We start from the raw sequence: 19563 nt of genomic DNA, 5'->3' as shown, positions 1-19563 counted from the left end.
ACCTTCTTGCTGTGAGGCAAACAGTTTCATTGACAGCAGAGAACAGCAGGAAAGCCCAATGAGCTCATTGCAGATTAGAGAAACAGGATCATAGATTTACACATCAGATTCAGTTTAAACACAAATCCTTAAGTCCAACGACCAAATGGTCAAGAACCCCCCATATATATATATATATATATATATATATATATATATATATATATATATATATATATATATATATATATATATATATATATATGTATATATATATATACATATATATATATATATATATATATATATATACATATATATATATATATATATATATATATATATATATATATATATATATATATACATACACACACACACACACACACGTACAAGCCGGAAATACAATGGAACATCAGTGTCAAACTTACTGATCATCCATGACCCAAGCAGGCTTTCTGTACCACTTAAGGGGACTAAACAAAACTTACAATCCAGCCTGAGTGTACCATGGGCTACACAAAAATGTAGTGACCATCTCAGGGTGGCAGCTGTAGCCAGGTAGGGGTCAATGAAGAATTACACAGGGGTCAAATTATAAAAATGCTCCAATCATATTGAAAGATATAGCACTTTATTTGTCTGATCATTAAAATTCCTAAAAAGGTATAGTTTGAACGATCTGTGACTGAATGTTGTGGATTTGGGGTCAAAACAGCAAAAATGGTGACAAAGCTCATTTTCAGTTTGTGCAGGGGTCAAAAGTTAAAGTTGCTCTAATTTTGTTTAAAAGTGATGCAAATTACTGGTCGAGTTCATAGGGTTTTAAAAAGTAGTAGTTTGTGCCATCTATCACAATTGTCACATTACGGAGTAACGTCACATGCCACAGAATCCAATGCACATTGACCTTGTTTGACCTTTACTTTGGAGACCAAGCATTCAACTTAGACAAAACCATTCCATTTATCATTGCTTTTAGCTTTTGTTTGTACCCATCTGCAGCCTCACCTGGTTGCAGATGGGTATTTTGGGGAGGTGGGGTTGCACCTGTGGACCAGGTTGTTTCTGTGGCTCTGGATGTGGCTCCAGCGAATGCTCCTGAAGCGCTGCACTGCTGGAAGTTATGATTCTGAAATGTTGGTCTGCAGCTGGAATTCTGGATCCATCCTGTATTTGTACATAATTGACAGGGGCCCAGAGAAGCCCCTAATACAATTATAATACTGACAAAATAATATAGTGGCGGCCCAGTACGATTTCTTTTCATAGGGCCCAAAAACCCTGCAGGTGCCCCCTGCCTGGGACCTGGAATTTCCCTGTCTGTCAGGTCATTCCACATAAACAAGAAAAGAAATTATACCAAGTGTGAGCTACAGAAATGAAGTGGAGACACGCAGGGATATTTTATTTGGTACCCTGTCAAATGGGATAAATATGAAATGGAAGTCAGTGGGAGCATGTGTGCCTGTAAATGGTGTGGGCTCAGAGCAGCTTACACACACTGAAGTTTAAAAAAATGAGGTCTGCCGCAGCTAATAGTGTCCGACTTTCACAACGCACGCAACGTGTTTATTGACCAGTACTGAACACAGGGAGACAATTGGGGGCTTGTTAAGAAGCTCTTCAGCTCTAGTTTCACCATCAAGAAACAAACAAACAAAAAGAATTACAAAAAACATATTTGAATGCGCACATGCCCAAATGTGCCTGCGCTGGTTTTCATTTGGAAGAATTACACGAATAAACTATTTACTCAGCAAGCAGCCACCCATCACGCACCATACCAGCCTCCAACCTTCTCCCAACCAAATGCATTTGTGCATCACATATGATATGAATATTGATGGAATAGAAATGTTTCCTATTAACAATAAATTCATTATGTGATGGCGCCTTTATAGCAATATGTGTGCGTAACAGAGTGATAGGCGTCCTTTATTGTGGTGTAGCAGTGGTCAAGAATGTTTTTGTCCCTGGTGGGACACATGATGTTCTGTCTGTATTTACGGAGTTTGTGGCTGACATTTGCTCTGTTAAAATCCCCCAGAATGATGAAGAGGGAGTCTGGATACTTCCTCTCCATATCTGTGATCTGGACATGTGAACTGCTGCTGCGCCTCCTTTACACATGCAGTTTAGCTGCTTGTGTGCCACTTTCAAACAAATTGAAAGTGGCACACTTTCATCGTTAAATTAGAAACTAATACACCTTTTTTAAAAAAGCACATGAAACAGAAAAAGTTCTGTGAAGAAATTCAACAATTTACACCTTAAAATTTTACTTTGAGGAAAAAAAACATTTAAAATTTCATTTGTTTACTCTTTATTCCCATAAAACCTTTTATTTCCTTTACAAACACAAAATAATTTTTATAGTCAGTGAAATGAAGAGCAGCAGGTAAATTAATTTTTTTATTATTAATTTGACATCATGGCAAACTAAATAAAAAGTGCAAACAAAGCGCTGATGGTGTGGACTGAAGCATGATGGGAAATGTCAAAGCTAAATGTTCTTCAGGGTTCTGGTAAATCTGATCAGAGAACACTTTTGATCACTTTAAGGCACAGTTAAATCAGGACCACAGTTTTCCTGTTTCCAGAGTCCAAAGTGGTCTGGGACCAAGGACTGTTTGTGCACGCGGGCTCATCCCTGCTCTGTTAGCTGATTGGCTGCTGAGGTTTAAGAAAGCTAAATGGGAGGAGTCAGATCATGAATGTCCCGCATGGCCCACAGAGTGCTGTGAAGGGCTGAGTCGCTGCAGGTTTTCCACAGCAGGTAGTTTCACTGAGAAGCTCCGCCCCTAAAGTTCTGCTGAGGTCACAAAGAAACACTGCACCGCCTTCATGCTGACCCCTGACACAGACAAAGACAGAACAAGAGGACGGACTCCTCGGGGCATTGTGTGCCACCCAGTGCCGCCATTACCAAACAGACAAACCTGCAGCGGGTCAGTGCAACAAGTGCTGAGTTCTGCAACCTTAACACTGGTTTGTTTACCTGTTTATTATTGGATGACTTCATTTATCTAGTTCTATGGTGTTTGTGAGCCTGTGTTGCCATGGAAACACCTGTGTGTGTTACAGCTGTTTTATCCAAAGAAAGGCTGGTAGAAAAAAAAATATAATTTAAGCTGAAGAGGAGCAGTGTGATGGTTTTTAATGCATAAATAATCAGTTTGTGTTATCTGTAATGTTTTATATTTAATATTTGCTCCTTTATTCATACTGAAGTTAACGAAGCACGGACAAAAACGCGGTATAGAGACTCACTGCGCTAGTTAATCTAGTTCTATGAACTACACACACTGGGCCTCATGTATCAAAGTTGCGCACTTGTGGCGTAAATTTACGGTGTAAATTTGAAGTACACCCAAGTTGCCGTGACATGTATCAAGCAGTGGGCACCTGCCCATTTCCGGCGTACGCCTGACGTGACCTTGATAAATGCAGAGGGTGAAAACAATCGTAATTATAATAAACACACCCATAAATATTCAGACTCTGCTTCAGACACACCCTCATTTTACGACATGGAAGCCAGGAAGACGGCAAAGAAAAAGAACTCCACCAATCACGACGCGTGCCAATAGAGCGTCAAAAGCAGCCGTCGTATTAATTATTTTGTAGTATAATCAAAAGTGTTACAGTGGTCCCTCGTTTATCGCGGGAGTTACGTAAAAAAAAAATAGCCCGTAATATGCGAAACTGCGACATAGCGTTATTTTTTACAAATATTATAGACGTTCAAAGCTGTAAACCCCTGTAAAACTACTTTATACACTTTCTCAATCAGGCATGAACATTTTCTCACTTTTCTCTGGTGTGTAAACACTCTCAAAGTTCAAACCTTTGTAGAAAAATAAGACCAAACTGTCTTCAGGCCCAAACATTTGTTTGAGAAATAAAAATAGAACGTTTTCCTATAAATAATTATGATGGCTTTTAGAACTAAGGAATTTAATTTTAATGATCAACGTACGAGGTTGGACACATAAATTATTAATAGTTACTGACCAGTATTTCACAGATCGCGCCTCTGCATCCTGACGCCGCACCTTTTTCCACTCACACCTGGCTGCAGGTGTCTGTTTCCGAGTGACAAACACAGTTAAGAGTAGTTGTTGGTGCTCTTTTTCCTTCTGGGCGAGAAGATTCTTATAAACAGACACGCAGACCACAATGCACTGTAAAAAAAAAGGCATGCAAAATTGGACTAAAGAAATCCGCGAAACGACGAGGCCGCGAAAGGTGAACCGCGTTATAGCGAGGGACCACTGTATTCTCTTTTCACATGTCAATAATTCTTGACGTGGATATTTGCTCGCTCAATTAATAAGACACGTCTAATTTTTTGGATTTGTTTATTCTTAAAATGTATTTATTTATTTTATTGTAACAAACGAATGGAGAAGACAAAACCTGATTGCAGCACGGGCGAAGGGAATGACAACACTACAGTTGTAATTATCAATTTCATTGTCTAAAACGATCACACCACATAAAGTTAAGATCAGCGCTGCTCTGGCTCCAGGCTCTGGAGAAAAAAGCGAGCAGCGCTTTCTTTGCAGTCAGCGCTGTGGCCACGGATCGTGCTCGAGACCAACAATCCCGCAAAAGCAGGATTTGTATTGATTATTATGTAGTATAATCAGGAAAGTGTTATTTATGTAACTTATGCATTGATTTGTATAATGGCACTGTTTATCATGTTGACCATTTACATTTTTATGTGGATTCCAGCGCTGGTTCATTTTGGTGTATAATTTACGCCACCTCTCAACCTGGTGTATATTTTCAGTGCAGCGTACGTCAACGACCACATTGATAAATGCCAAGTAGGCAGCCGTTTTGGCGTACACCCCATATACGCTCAAATATCGCCGTACTCACGTTGATACATGAGGCCCAGTGTGCCTGGCTCTTTAACACATCCCATGCTGAGGTCACTTCCTGTTTGTGACTTTATGTGGAACACTGAAGTCACACGACCACAGAGGTTTCGTGCGGTGGTTCTGGACTGGATCCAGTCATGCTGGATTCTGGCGCACACTGACGGTCACACCAGCACCAATGTTAGGATGTTGGATGTCCTCTGGTATCTGAAGTAATCTTGGTCGTTTGTGGTTCTTTCCCTGAAAACCAGACGGAGTCTGGGCCACCAAAACAGATACCTCAGGTCATTTTCAGATCTGTGACGCTGTTTGATGTTTCCACAAACAAAACTGAGGTGTGAACGTATGTGTGTGAGCATTTGTCATGCATGTAAACCGTTCTGAGCTTCTGCATCATTCTGATATTAAAATGGTCCATTTGTCATTTACAATTGTTACAGAATCAAATTCCATCAGTAAGTGTGTGAGACGAATAAATTCTATGTGAAACCAATTTTAAATCCCCCACTGGAAATACCTCATCCGACATTGAAGTTGTAAAATATTAAGAATCAGTTTGTACTGAGAGTCGATCCGTAGACATCATACCAGAACAACACATTTCAAAAGCATAATTATTTTTTGAAGCAGCGGTTGACCTTTTTCAAACATTTCCAGTAACAGACTTTAAACAAACGTGACAGATTACAATCACATCCACTGGAAGAAGTTATTCTGATGATGCGACCTTGTGTGGTGAAACTGAATCAATTAGAAAAGAAGAAAATACAGACTAGAGAGGTGCTTCGTGCAGGCCAACGCTGATGAGACCGAGACTGCAGTTGGTGATGAGGCCGACGAGGCTATAGGACGACACAGTCTGAGTCCTTGTCTCTTCTTCTAGCTCCGCCCTGCTGAGCTGCTGTCTGAGCTCTAACCTACAACAAGAAAACCACACAATCAGGAAACAGCTGCACCACAAATATGCCAATAATGGTACCACAATGTGCCCCACCTACTGAGAGAAAACAACTCAAAAACAAAAACTACAGATCAAAAATCTGAAATATTTGTAGGAAAAATGTTAAGGTTTACAAAATAAAGTGTATTAGCATGTAAAATATCCCTTTATTTGTCACACATGTTGAAATTTGCAACTACTACTATTGTTATACTACTCAAGACTGTAACCAGATGGAGGCGCTAAGCGTTACTTCTATTCAGAAAGACAACGCATGAAAAATTCCATCACATAATGTAAATATACACTTTAATATTCCTCATAAGGCAATCGGTGTGATTGATAGCAATATTAAGAACTGCATTAAAATAAATAGATATGCAATAATAAGTAAATATTTGGACAGAGGAAGGAAGACAAGGAGACTTGTAGAATGAAGATGTACAGGAAAGTATAAGTAGAAAGAGGCTGGTTAAAAAAAACAAATTGAAATAGTCAGAGAGATGATTGAAGTGGACAGGAGTACAAGAAGATGTAGCGCAAGGTGAGAAGAGAAGTGGCAAAGGCAAAGGAAACGGCCCACAGCGAAATGTACGTGAAGTTAAAACACGAAAGGACAAAAAGACTTGTACTGATTGGGCAGACAAAGTCACTAAGGTGGAAAAGATGTGCAGCAGGTTAGAGCGGTAAAGAATGCAGACGGCAATGTGCTAACAAGCAAAGGGAGTGTGTTGAGAAGGAGGAGGAGTATTTTGAGGAGCTAATGAATGAAGAAAATGAGAGAGAAAAGGCTGGATGATGTGAAGAGACTAAAATCAACAAGTGCAAGAGATTAATAAAGATGAAGTGAGGGCAGCTATGAAGAGGATGAAGAGTGGTGATGCAGTAGGTTCAGATGACATTCCAGTGGAGGCATGGAATGTATAGGGGAGATGGCAGTGGAGTTTTTAACCAGATTGTTTAATAAAATTGTGGAAAGTGACAGGATGTCTGAGGAGTGGAGAAGATGCGTGCTGCCGATTTCTAAACACAAGAGAGATGGGCAGAACTGTAGTAACTACACAGGCATAAATTTGATCAACCACAGCATGAAGTTATGGGAAAGAGTAGTGGAAGACTGCTTTGTCGCTCTGCAAGTACTCATTGGACCTAAGTGCAAATATCTATCATACTTCTTTGCAGTCGATGTTGATTTTCTCCATGTGCTAGATTCAGCTGCTCAGGCTACTCTCTGGAACATCTTGAGAAAATGTCAGCATTTTTTAAAGCCTCAACAGGCTAAAATCTTAGCTGTCCCTTGCTAACTTGACATTACTTTTAACTCAGTTTACAACAGCACTATTGGAACTAAAGTCACCTTTCTGGCAAAGTCCAGAATTAAATTCAAACATGGTGGCAGAGTGTCCTACTTGTTGCTTGTAAACAAAGGTGAAATCATACACAAGGTGTGTGTGTGTGTGTGTGTGTGTGTGTCTAAGAGGGCTATTAGATCTTAAATTCTAAACGCTAAACCAGGTCAGCTATGTTACCTGCTGAGTTGCCTGCAGTGATCCCTGTTGCTGCTGCTGCTGTTGGTATTCTTCCTGTTGGAGTTGTCGGGCCAACTCCAAGTCACTCAGGGGACCCGGAGCTCCGCCCTGCTGCTGTTGCAGGGTCACGGCTACTAGATAGTCCTGAAACGCAGAGACATTTCAACAGTCAGTCCATCAAGAGCGCAGTGATGCCTTCTACTGTCATTTCCTTTTGTGTTGCCCCATCTCAGAGGCTCACCTGATCAATCTGTCTCTGTTGCTCCTGGGGGGTAGGTGGAATGTTGGAGGTGGGTGGGACTCTCTGTGGGGGATGACACAGTCTGAAGTCAGAGTCACAGAAGTTTCCATCGCCCTCAACATTGTGGAGGGACTCCCAGACCAAACTGTCCTCCTGCAGGAAGCCCTGATCTGTCACCAGCAGGTACAGGTGACCCTGATAGCAAAAGAGGGGGGGGAAAAAAAACAACAACATTTTTGTACTTTTTTGTGTGAAATTGTGTGCATGTGTTTGTACGACGGCTGAGCAATGCCACCTTGTGTTTGATCATGGTACTGAAATGGTTATTCCTGAAGAAGACCGAGATCTCGCCCTCTTTGGCTGTTGCATTGAGCTCACACAGTCCATGGTACGACAGCTGGGTAGCAGTCGACTCCAGGAACTGTTCTGCAACCAGGCCTGCAGCACACACGTACCAAAACAAAAACAAAGTGAAAACACCATTACTTAACTAACACATTACAGCAGTGCAAAACCTAAGTTAACAAGGTCAAATCATCAAGTGTGCACTGGTGGCACATGTTGCCACACTGTGGAACTGCACTGGGTATTGGATGGAAACCACCCAAGCAGACAACCGTTCCATCCCCACCTCTCCAAAATAACCATCTACCTGCCGCAGCCAGGTGAAATGTGGGCGTGTATGTGACAGGTGAAATGCGGGCGTGTCCCTGACCTTCTCCAGCCGCTGAGGTCCTCAACACTGAGGCACTTGCATGCTGGATCATATCTAGAGAAACACACCACATGGACAAAATGCCATAATTGATGTTCCCTCACAATGTCAATGATCCTCCTCATCTGCGTCTCAATAAGTAAGTATTCACACAAAGTCATTCTAGAGGGACCCAAGGATCCTCCAAAGAGACCTGTTACCTAAGGCATCATGTCCTCACCTTAGGTCACTGGTTAGTGCCCAGGTCTGATCGCCATCTACTGGTACAGGCAACAGGTTGGTTATCATCATGTCCTATAGCAGCCTCTAGTCAAGGTTTTTGAAATGGGGTAATATCTCCACCTGGTGGGCATATACCATTAATGCAGGTGCAATATTACTCTCGTACTAAGACAGGAAGCACCAGGACACTTTCGACCTGGATCTTAGTTCTCCTGTTAAGATATCAGCATCACCGAACACCTCTGACCATGCAGATGTTGAACAGAGGTGGAGCCAGAACTTCTATTTACAGGAAGAACAAAAAACAAAAACAAGTTTAATGTTGAGGTTCAGATTTCACTAAATATTTTGCTTCCTGCTGAAATCCTGGCAGCTCAGGGCTCAGGTAGGAATGTATAATTCATTAGGTAGCGTTCCAGTGGCTACACCCCCAGCCAAGCAGACAAGATTAGCTTCCTGGACAGCTGGAAAAGGTGTCAAGAAAGCTCTGATGAAGAAGCTGCCACAGATCAATAACAGTCAAAAGGATGAAAAAATTCCTACTTCAAAATGTTTGGCAAAACAGAAGTCTCTCTTTGTTGTATTGGAGAAGATCAAGACAAAGGTGTCTCCAACCGCAGCCACAGAAGACAATAACTCCATCATATTTTCTGTGTGTCTTAGTGGCTTCCCTCACTGGTGTCCTTCTGGCACGATCATGTATTAACAATAATCCTTAGATGCAGTTTGTCCAGTCAGTTATGAGCTCTGAAAATGATGAATGTGATATTTGTAAACATCTGGAATATTTCATTTTAACACCCTTGTGGTAGAGACAATACAGTCCTTATGGATCACACCATTCGTTTTCATTTAATTTCTATTATATTGCAGAGATTTGTGTTGAATTTAGCATCAGCAAAATCATGTTTACACTGAGGTGATAAAACAGTACAAACATATAAACTAAAGGAGCTAAATATAGACGTGGAAACAAGCAGCTGGTTCCTGTTTTTAAGGCGTGTTACCATAGTAACAGCGGTGATGGTACCTTCGCTGACTCGGCTGCTGTCGGCTGAATGTTTGTAATTGATGATTTTCTCCACCAGCTGGTTGTAGCTCAGTTTGCCTACTGCGGCTACCGTCTCTGGACTCTGCACAAACACACAGATTCACACGCTAACACTTAGCATGACACTAAGTATGGTGTTTTTTTTTGTTTTTTTTAACATGTTTGAAGGCTAAAATTGAAAACAAAATGATTTTAGAATGCAAGCTCCCGAGTATGTCAGTAACGTATGAGGAGTTTTGTATTTAGCATGCTAATGCTGGTACTGTAGCAGGTTAACATGAATGATAACATGAAAACTTTACGATGTTACATCTTGTAACATTAACCATGGAGCACAGCTGATGAGAACTTGGTCAGGTTGTTACAATGGAAACATGCTGAAGCTAGCATGTGCTCAAATGTATGTTTGACAGTCATACGCAGAAATGTGCTAACATTTTAGCTGCTACAAGACAACATGTAGCATATTACGACACCAATTGTTGGTAGAAATGACATCACACTGGACAGAGTGTCCTTTAACTGCAGGGTTGATGGTTTCAATCCCTGACTGCCGTCATCATTTCCACGAGCTACATGCTACACCCCAGTTAGTTGCACGGCTCCCAAAGGAATGTGGAAAATAAAAGAAGAACGCAAAGCATTCTGTAGATACACAAAGTACCTGCATCACGAAAATGAACACTCTAGCATTTGCAAAACTAAAGGTCAGCTAATGGCGGAGATCATTCAAATTAAAGACAGACTGTCAGACTGTAGCTACCTGCGGGTCGACCAGCCAGCCGTGATACAGCGGGATGTCCAGAAGGTCAAAGACGATGCACTCTGGCGTGTACTCGAAGTCCGTCACGCCGGTGAAGCGCACATTAACGTCCAGACCTGTGGACAGCTTGGGGAGCACTGCCATGGCGTCGCTCATGTTCTACACAAACACATCCTCATGTCAGTCACGCCGCTTCACACATCCTGGCTCAGCTTTATTCTGAAAGTACCTGCTGAAAGTTCAGTTCCACACTGACAGCTTTTTCTCTGGGAGTCACAGACAGAATACAATCTCCTGCAGGAAAAACAAAGATCAGAACATCTTCAACAAATCTGCTCAACAAGAGTCTTTGGATGTTATTGATGTTATTATTATTTATTTATTTGTTGTGTCAAAGTCCAATTTTGAGTATTTCTGCTTTCAATGTGAACGTGACAGGAAGTAAATGTGGAATCAGAAATGAGCGTTTCCTGAAGTAGATGTTACACACGTATTAAAATGTGTCTGTAATAAACATCAGCATCAATTTACTGAGAAAACGTTAGAAACTACTTGGAATTTAACATGTTATTTGCATATTCAGAAGCAGAAGTTAAACATTTTGAGTTTGGTGTTGAATCCATACTTCTAACAGGTCATTTATCATCAACGATTATTTTGTGGAAAATCACTGTGGTTTAAGAGCTATTCCAGCTCATAAACCAGGGAATGTAGGACAAGACAGACAATATAAACCAAATCAATCCTTTTTTTGGTTTAAATCCTAAGTCATAAATGTTATAGCGGACTTTTGCCCCATCATGCCCCGACGGTTCCACCTTCACACACCAACACAGAGCCAGTTTCCTTCTGGATTCAGAACCTGGAAGTGGACCTGTATTGTGCTCTCTGACACAAATAAGTTAATGTGAAACTCTGAATACTGGTTCCTGTTGGGACCAGAAAATTACGGAGCCAGCTGTCGAAGCTGTGAACATATTCAAGAACCAGATCTGTGCTTGTGAGGCTTTAAAGCATAAATTGGGCCAAAGTACTAGCAGGTGAGACGGGTGATCTTACCCAGGTGAGACATCAGGTCTTCAGCAGTGACCACTTCAGTCTGAGCTGGAAGTTCAGCCTAAAAACAGTTCATACATTTAACATTCAAAACAAATTCTCAAACAACATTCTCTCCCTTATTTAGCAGGAGTAGGGGAAAAACTACAAAGGAGCTCCAGACAGCACGAAATCCCAGTTTACTTTAAACCTGTTAACACCTTGAGACAGAAATTAGTTCACCCTAAGGACAGGATCCCTAGTTACAAACAGAGCAATGTAGTGTATTCTATCAGATGTCAGGAAAACTGTAACGAATACTACATATACCAGCACTGCAGAAAGGGCACCAGTGGACCACTGTCTGCAGTTCATCTCCACCTTAAATACACTAACCACACATTTGAGGACAAGGAAGGAAGTTAAAATCTTAGCCAGAGAGAAGAAATGGTTTGAGAGAGGGGTGAACGGGCAGGGGGTCTGAGACACACTTTGTCCCCTGTCTACAATGGGGTACTCAGGTCAAAGCAGTTTCAGTCTTTTGTTCATGGTAATGAGTCATTCACATCATCAGGAGACGCGTCAGAAGAGCCACCAGGAGAGGCGTCAGTCCCATCGTTAGGAGGGACAGCTACCCAGTCATTAGGAGGGTGCTAACTAGAGCACAATAGGTGCTAATTAAAGCAATTGTTTAGGCACTAGCCAATAGCAGTCTGTCTCTCGGTAGGAGGGGTCTGGTTAGGTTTAAAACTCCAGCTTTTGTGGCTTCTGGTTGTTCTTCTCTACAAGAGTCAAAACAGAAGTCAGACTACCAGAGCAAGAATTTTAGCTGAGGAAGCTTCTGTGATTTGAAGCGAAATGTCCTCGTGTCAAGCAACCCAATCCAGTCAAAGATTCAAGCTACTCTACTATTCAAAACAAAATGACAAGAGTTTACCACAAATGCTGTAGAATTTAGTATTTTGATCATCCAGGAAATGTATTAGTCAGACTGATTTCACCAAATATATGTCTATTTGTGTGATGCACGTGCACATGCAAGGGCACGCACACGCACACGCACACACACAGCTATGCAAATTATACACCGGCTCAAAAAATGACTTGCTTGTCTGACAGGGACTCGAACCCAGGATCCTCTGGTCCATAAGGATGTATGTATTTAAAAATATTTAAGAAAACAAAAAACAAAACAACCAACATCTCAGCTAATCTTCGTGCATTAGCACATGCGTTTACCTTCCAGCGCAAAAACAGAGTGTTCATAATGGCCAGCAGGGGGCACGGTCCATTCTCACTCTGCGTAATGATGGCTGTTTTTTTCTCCTTCCACGTGATCCACTTCACCAGATAATACGCTGGCATAGACAGTCCGGCATCTGTAGCCACAGCAACAGCTGCAGTGCCACCTATGGTACAAAAGGACAACTGTGGTCACACACAGAACTGGAAACAAACTCCTGCTTTGTGAAATTTTATTATATGTAGTGATGTCACATGAACCGCAAGTTAATTTGAATCTCATTTAAAACTGCTTAAGTATTTCGTCAGCAGGCTGTGCATTCATTTTGAGATAGGTCCATCATGATTTCGAGATGTTTTGAAATATCTTTCCGACAGTGGACGCCATGTCAGATGCATCCTCTTGACATAAGTGACAGGAAGAAATCCTTACCAGCAGCTTCTGGCGTCTCGTCCTCCCGCAGACTCGGGACCTCAGTGGACGGAGAACCACCTTCAGCACCCAGAGCCGAGTAGGACGAGGACAAACCGTCCTCCACATCCAAAGAGGTTCCTGTTGCTATAATCCCATCAGACAGCTCCAGGCTGGGAATGGAGAAGGACGCAGAGTCTGAGGACTCCTGTTGGTCATCAGAGCCACCTGCTGACGAGGTGTCCTCTAGATCCTGATCCTGATCTGGAAACATCAGCACAAGTTAGCACAGATCCTCGACACAACAATGACAGGATGTTATAATCTGTCTTTGTCTCAAAACGTGCCGCTGTTGACAGGCAGCCAATCACATCCATCCAAAACAAAGCCAACAATTGACAGCGACTACTTGTGAAACCTGATTCACTGTTTGACACAAAACTGACGCATCAAAGTTTCATCTTCGTAGTGACACAGCAACAATCAAAACATGACGTCTGTCAGTCCAAACGGCCCGCCACGTTCCCTGCAGAATGTGGGCCCCGAGGGACCACAATGTTCCTGCCAATGATCACAGTAACAAAATATTACCCCATTTATTAATAAATGTTTACAAGATGCAATAAATCCAAAATGCTGCATCCCCAATGTAATGATTTTAGTTTTGCTTGATGTTGATGTCTGAAGTCTTTTTAGAGATATAAGCAACTATTTTGATGGCCTGAATGAAGGTCATTTAGGGTCAAGGTTGAAACAAAAGGTCAGATGCAAAGCAACAGCCTGCTTGCTTTCCTTTTGTACTAAGATCATGGGTGGATCCCCCTGCAGTCTCGGAGGACTCGTGTTAACAAGATACCACCTCATTTCCTCAAGCTCATAATGTCCCAAATTAAGGTCATTTTTGAAGCTCAAGGTCAAACCTACAGACCCACCACTTCTTTAGGTGAGGGTTTGGTATTAGGCAGAGTGATGTTGGAGTTAAGGTTGGTGTTCCAGTTAAGAGCAGGACATTGATGCCTGGAAAGTCTTTGGAAAACTTCCTGTTAGAAAAAATTTGAGCTGTAAGAAAATATGAACATTTTCAAAATAAGCTGAATCAATAAAAGTAATTAACTGATTGGAATGAACACACACACACACACAAAAAAAATAATTTTTAAGGTGGCTTTGGTCTTCTGTAGACCAGTTTTTGTCTGCCTCACCTGGTGTCGCTGGGTCTGATGGTCCATCAGTCTGTATGCTTCTGAGCAGGGTTGACAGGGAATCTTCTGGAACAGGTTCAGACTCTGTCACCTCATCTGTTTGTACAGGAAGAGGGCCATCTGTGGTGCTGTTGGTGTTCTTGACTTCAGCTTCAACATGGGAACCATCTGTTGTCACAGTTGTGGTAAGTTCTTTGGAGATGCTTTCTGCTGGGTGAGATGGTCCAATCAACAGGTCTGCACCTGCCAGTTCAGAGCTGGACTCAGCCATAGTCAGATTTAATGATAAATCTTAATACAGACACGTGTTCACAGGTCAAAGGTTGCACAATGGCCTATGCAGATATACTTCAAATCTGCAAACTCAACCAGTCATGGGACCCGTTGCTGTCAGTGTCAGGTGTGTTTTCAGATTTTACAGGAGTCGGTGTGTGGTGGCATGGTGCTGACATTCCTACGCAGCAGAAATCCATTCACAAGACGAGGCAGTTCAGGAGCCAACATGGCTGCCGGAGGAGCCCAGGTGTTCTTTTCTGTCCGTCAATGAAAAGTTATCCGCTGGCTTGCCAAGAAGTTGTCAAACTGACTCTTATTGACGTAGATCACTTATGGCTTCATCAACAAAAAGTTCCATAGAAGTCAAAGTGACAGAGAGGGGGGCAGGAGACAAAAACCTATCTGAGAATCAGAGTTTGAAGATGTTTCCGGACACTGTGGTTCATCTTGACATCAGGAGGTAAAAAGACAGACAATTTGTCTTCACAGATGCAGATTCTCAAGATGGACTTCATTCCATTATTTGTCAGACCTGACGTGAAAGGGGGGAGGGGGGAAAAAAGCCATGAAAAGGTGCATGCAAGTTTGAATTTATTCCTCAAAACAAGTTCAGAAAAAAACAAAAGTAACTGGACAAAGTAAATAAGGACTGTTTTTAATATGAAGTAGTACAACGGACTTGCTGAAAGAACACGTGCTGTAAAAGTGATTATTTGAAATACTGATTTCAAATCAGATATTTGCTCTTTTGTTTCACTGCCTTAAACTGGTGCTAAAACTTTTTTTAAATTCCAAACAAAACTATCTCAATAACTGACAAGCAAAAATTAGCAATACACAAATCAAAATAATTTGTATCAGTTGACAGTTATTTATGACATTTACTCAGACCATATTTGAAATACTAATGTCAGCGTTCACGGATCTGGTCAGATGTTCCGACCTGTTCTAGGTGAAACCCTGGCCGGCTGGAGCCACCTCAGACTTTTTGGAGCACAGTAACAGGTGGTGACATCAGCATCAAAACCATGGCAACACTGACAGACTCTGATTATGTCACTGTCTCAAAAACCACCACGTGTCCCAACCACACACCATGCACGACGGTGAAGGCGGATACCTTCAGAGCAGCTGACAAGGATTTGCTAAGAATTGCGAGGACCAGTGAGTAGAAAAGTGATCCAAAGAATCCAGAGCGATTCCTGGAGAGTGGGACATCTAGGCCTGGCATTCCCAACCAGTCGAGTTCCAGTCAATCACATGAAAAAGAAAAAAAAAAAAGAAAGAAAAAAAAAAAAAGAAACAGTCACTCGACTCGAGAGGATTTACTGCTGCTATAAGTGACCGGTGCAGAAGGTGGCAGCAATTCACCAATAAGAATGCCAGATGCTGTTAAATGCCATGGAAGAAGAGCTCTTCTTCTTCTTCTATGGTGGAGGAGGAAAAAAATAAAAAATTCAAAATTTTTATTTTTAGTGGGAGGAGGATTATTTTTTCATTTATTTGAATGGCAAATCCATCTGTCTTATCTGCAATGTAAATGTGGCTTTACTGAAGAACGGGAATTTGGAGCGGCATTTCAAGATGATTCACAAGAAATACGATACTAACTTTCCGGCTAAATGCAGGCCCAAAAGTCCAGGAATTAAAAAGTCGGCCAGCAGCACAACGGTCCATAAATATGTAAGAGTGATGAATGTGGCTAACAAGATTGCGTGTTCTGTTCGGGCCAGGAGTCTGAGGACACATGTATTCTGTGTGCAGCTGGAGGACACACACACAGATGGTAGGTGGCTCAGCAGAGGTAAATTTCTGGAATGGTTTTCTGAATTGTTTTCCGAAACTAAAGAATTTCAGAAACGTTCAAACCATACTGAAAGCAAGTTTAAAAGCAAGTTACACCCATCAAGCAGGTTGCAACAGTGTGACCTGCACAACTTTCCACACATGGACACAGAACTTAAGCACCGTCCATTCCATTCCATTTTATTTATTTAACAGTGAACATAGTTTTGTATATTTGACTGTTTTTACTTCTTATAGAAGTGTTTTTCTTTTCCAGTTGTTTGTACACCAATAACACCACATCAAATTCCTTGTATATATGAACTTACTTGCCAATAAATATGATTCTGATTCTGCAATGGCAGAGGGGAAGCCTGCCCTTCCTTCCAGTGATATGTATCTGACATGAGGAACTCAAAGGCTCCTGGACCAGACAACATTTCTGACAGAGTGCTGAGAGAAAGTGCTTACAGGGTCCTGGTCATATAATTAGAATATCATGAAAAAGTTGATTTATTTCAGTAATTCCATTCAAAAAGTGAAACTTGCATAATGTATACATTCATTCCACACAGACTGATATATTTCAAGTGTTTATTTCTTTTAATTTTGATGATTATAACTGACAACTAATGAAAACCCCAAATTCAGTATCTCAGAAAATTATATTACTTAAGACCTTACTTAAGATTCTTTCGGCTGCTCCCGTTAGGGATTGACACAGCAGATCAATCATTTCCATCTCACCCTGTCCTGTCAGACATATTTCATTACTTTTGACTTAGGGTGCATGGAGAAATCACTTTGCAAAAAAGTGGTAATTTCACATTTTGGCAAAAAAGGCATTCCCTATACTTGTGCGCCCAAAGCCAGCCATCAAACTTTTCAATGAAATCAAAGTAAGAGGTCCTAATCTATCATTATATGCATAAAAGACCTTGGCTGACTAAAGGCGCAGGCCACACTGCACCTTGTGAAAATGTGTACAATTACAAAAATAGCGATTTTCAGCACCACCTGTGGGTTGCGCCCGAGCCAGCTGCCAATATTTTCACATTTTTGGAGAGTCCATACCTGATAGACTAACACTAATAAAAATAAATTTGGCTCACTCAAGGTGCACGGAAATATGAGCATTCGAAAACCTAAATTTTGTGATTTTGCCATTTTGACACCAAATTTCCAGGACCCCCTAAAAAAGCAGACCCTATCAAGGTTACAAAATGTGATTTCTGTTCCTTTCTAACATATATCTAACCATAAAATGTTTTTGGGACAAATCTGTAGGGGTGATAAATCAACCTCTAAGAGAAACCTGCCCGACTCTTATAAAAACTGGCTCTTAATGCATCTGTAGTTACTGCAGCTCTGCACATCACTCTTGTTCTTAAAAATATGAACCAGCATACTTCGTCTCCACTCCTCAGGCATCCTCTCACTTTCCATGATTTTATTAAACAATCTAGTTAGAAACTCCACTGCCATCTCTCCGAGACATTTCCATGCCTCCACTGGAATGTTATCTGTACCAACTGCCCTTCCACTCTTCCTCTTCATAACTACCCTCATGTCATCCTTAATAGTCTTGTGTGCTTCCTGATTTACTCTCGCCACATCATCCAGCCTTTTCTCTTTCATTTTTCTTCATTCATCTGCTCCTCAAAATATTCCCTGCACCTTCTCAACACACTCTCCTTGCTTGTCTGCACATTACAATCTGCATCTTTTATCATGCTAACCCGCTGCACATAAATTAGATAAATCATGCAGTAATTATAAAAACAGGAAATGTGTTTTTAAATTACTTTTAGAAGATGTAACAGTGGTGGGGCTTCTGATATCTGCTGGTAAACTTACATGACAATTAAGGCTCCAAAAGCTGCTGAGTTCTTTTTAACCTCAAACACAGAAGGTTTGGTTTTTATGATGCATTTATGTTTCATTCTTGTATTTTTCTATATTTTTGGCTTGTATGCAACAATGTGAAATGATGCAATAAACATTTGAAATCTGTAATCTGTGGTTAACCCTGTCAGGTTTTTTTTTTTTTAAACCAGAGGGGGGGAACAAACAAAAACCAACCAAACAAACAAAAAGGCTGTTCTCTGCTCTAAACTGAATTATTGATTTGTCATAACAAATCTGATTCAATCACTAAATAAGCCAATCACTAAGCAACATTTAATTATTGTTGCGGCAGTGACCTAGAGGAAATAAACATCTTGTCTTTGGAAGTTTTATTGTGTTTAATCCTCTCTAACAAATTTTACTTACAGCTGCATTGCAAAAACAACTGTTCCTCGGCTAGTTAGCTCCTTACTCATAAAAGTTGGCAGTTGTTCCTTATAAAGCCGCGCAGAACACTGAGCTCCCTATTTACACCCCACACCGGTTCGGTTCGATATGAGACGCCACTTACCACCACCAAGTCCGTAGCTGTAGCTTACGACGACAGGCAGACACGATAGCTAGCCATTAGCTGCTTACACTCTACTCCAAGAAAGCTTACAGACCACGCCCACCGCACGCTAGGTTCCCAGAGGTCTCTGCGCGGCCACGCCAAGCCTTTTTGCTACATGCACATAACATAGCCTTCTGCATTATAGTTATACTAACACTAAAAATTAATACTTAAGACAAAACGTAAATCGTGCATTATTTGAGGTTAAAATGAAATTTGGGCCCTATTTCTCGCGGACTATTTTGTCAGCGCGCAGTCACGTGATTTGATGGGTGCGAAGAGGCTAAACGTCTGTGTGTCAGCGACGCAAAGGTTCATGGTAAAGTGAGTTCAAGAAGATGCTTGAATCCAAAACGTACAAAATCATGATTGAAGAAAGTGTTTTGTTTTTTTTTTTACGTGGGACAGCAATTCTTATTTAAGCGCATTTCTCATGATCTATAAACTGACGTCAGTCACCTACAGCATTTTTTTTTAAGTGGACGCGGCTCCCTCTGGTCTCACCTCCTGTACTGCATGATAACCTTGAAAAGGGTGAGAGGAGACAACGCACGGGTTGAGTGTGCAGGGGCGGCACAAACCATTCAGAAAATGGGGGAGTTTGAGTGTGACGTGTCAGCACAAACCATTCGGAGGAAGGGGGATTTTTTTTCAAAACTTTATTTCAGCAAACACAATAACAAACAAGCGAACAAAGCACAAGGCCACAAAAAAAAAAAAACAAACAAAAAAAAAGTATCAACGTTATAAACTTCATAGCTTCTTTAGTCTTGTCACACCATAACCACTTGAGTTCCGCCTTCAGAAAGCTAGCA

General features: G+C 41.3%; 1 protein-coding gene across 2 annotated transcripts; it reads right to left on the bottom strand.

The window, feature by feature from the left end:
* Positions 1-5255: 5255 nt before the first annotated feature.
* On the bottom strand, positions 5256-18816 carry mindy1 (MINDY lysine 48 deubiquitinase 1). Of its 2 annotated transcripts, none has more exons than XM_034160573.1 (12): positions 18707-18816; positions 14227-15034; positions 13046-13288; positions 12610-12779; positions 11395-11452; positions 10565-10629; positions 10336-10494; positions 9552-9654; positions 7880-8022; positions 7585-7779; positions 7344-7487; positions 5256-5791 (listed from the first exon to the last, which is right to left on the bottom strand). In XM_034160573.1, exons 2-12 carry the CDS (start codon positions 14495-14497, stop codon positions 5717-5719), a joined length of 1626 nt encoding a protein of 541 aa, XP_034016464.1. In that variant the 5' UTR covers positions 14498-15034; positions 18707-18816; the 3' UTR covers positions 5256-5716. The 2 variants fall into 2 exon arrangements, with proteins under 2 accessions (XP_034016464.1, XP_034016463.1); XM_034160572.1 differs by having other exon boundaries at positions 13046-13293; positions 14226-15034; positions 18707-18815.
* Between the last annotated feature and the right edge of the window lie 747 nt (positions 18817-19563).

Source organism: Thalassophryne amazonica, chromosome 20 (genome assembly GCF_902500255.1).
Source record: "Thalassophryne amazonica chromosome 20, fThaAma1.1, whole genome shotgun sequence".
Classification (NCBI taxonomy): domain Eukaryota; kingdom Metazoa; phylum Chordata; class Actinopteri; order Batrachoidiformes; family Batrachoididae; genus Thalassophryne; species Thalassophryne amazonica.
The sequence above is the reverse complement of the archived record's forward strand: the minus strand, read 5'-3'. Positions and strand labels throughout refer to the sequence as shown.

What these genes read in the sequence shown, in the direction of transcription:
- mindy1 (XM_034160572.1), bottom strand. Translation starts at nt 14,497, where the DNA reads ATGGCTGAGTCCAGCTCTGAACTGGCAGGTGCAGACCTGTTGATTGGA. An exon ending in AGACCTGATGTCTCACCTGG is followed by an intron (nt 10,630 to 11,394) that starts GTAAGATCACCC and finishes TTTTTCCTGCAG; the next exon opens with GAGATTGTATTCTGTCTGTG. An exon ending in CACTGCAGGCAACTCAGCAG is followed by an intron (nt 5,792 to 7,343) that starts GTAACATAGCTG and finishes TTCTTGTTGTAG; the next exon opens with GTTAGAGCTCAGACAGCAGC.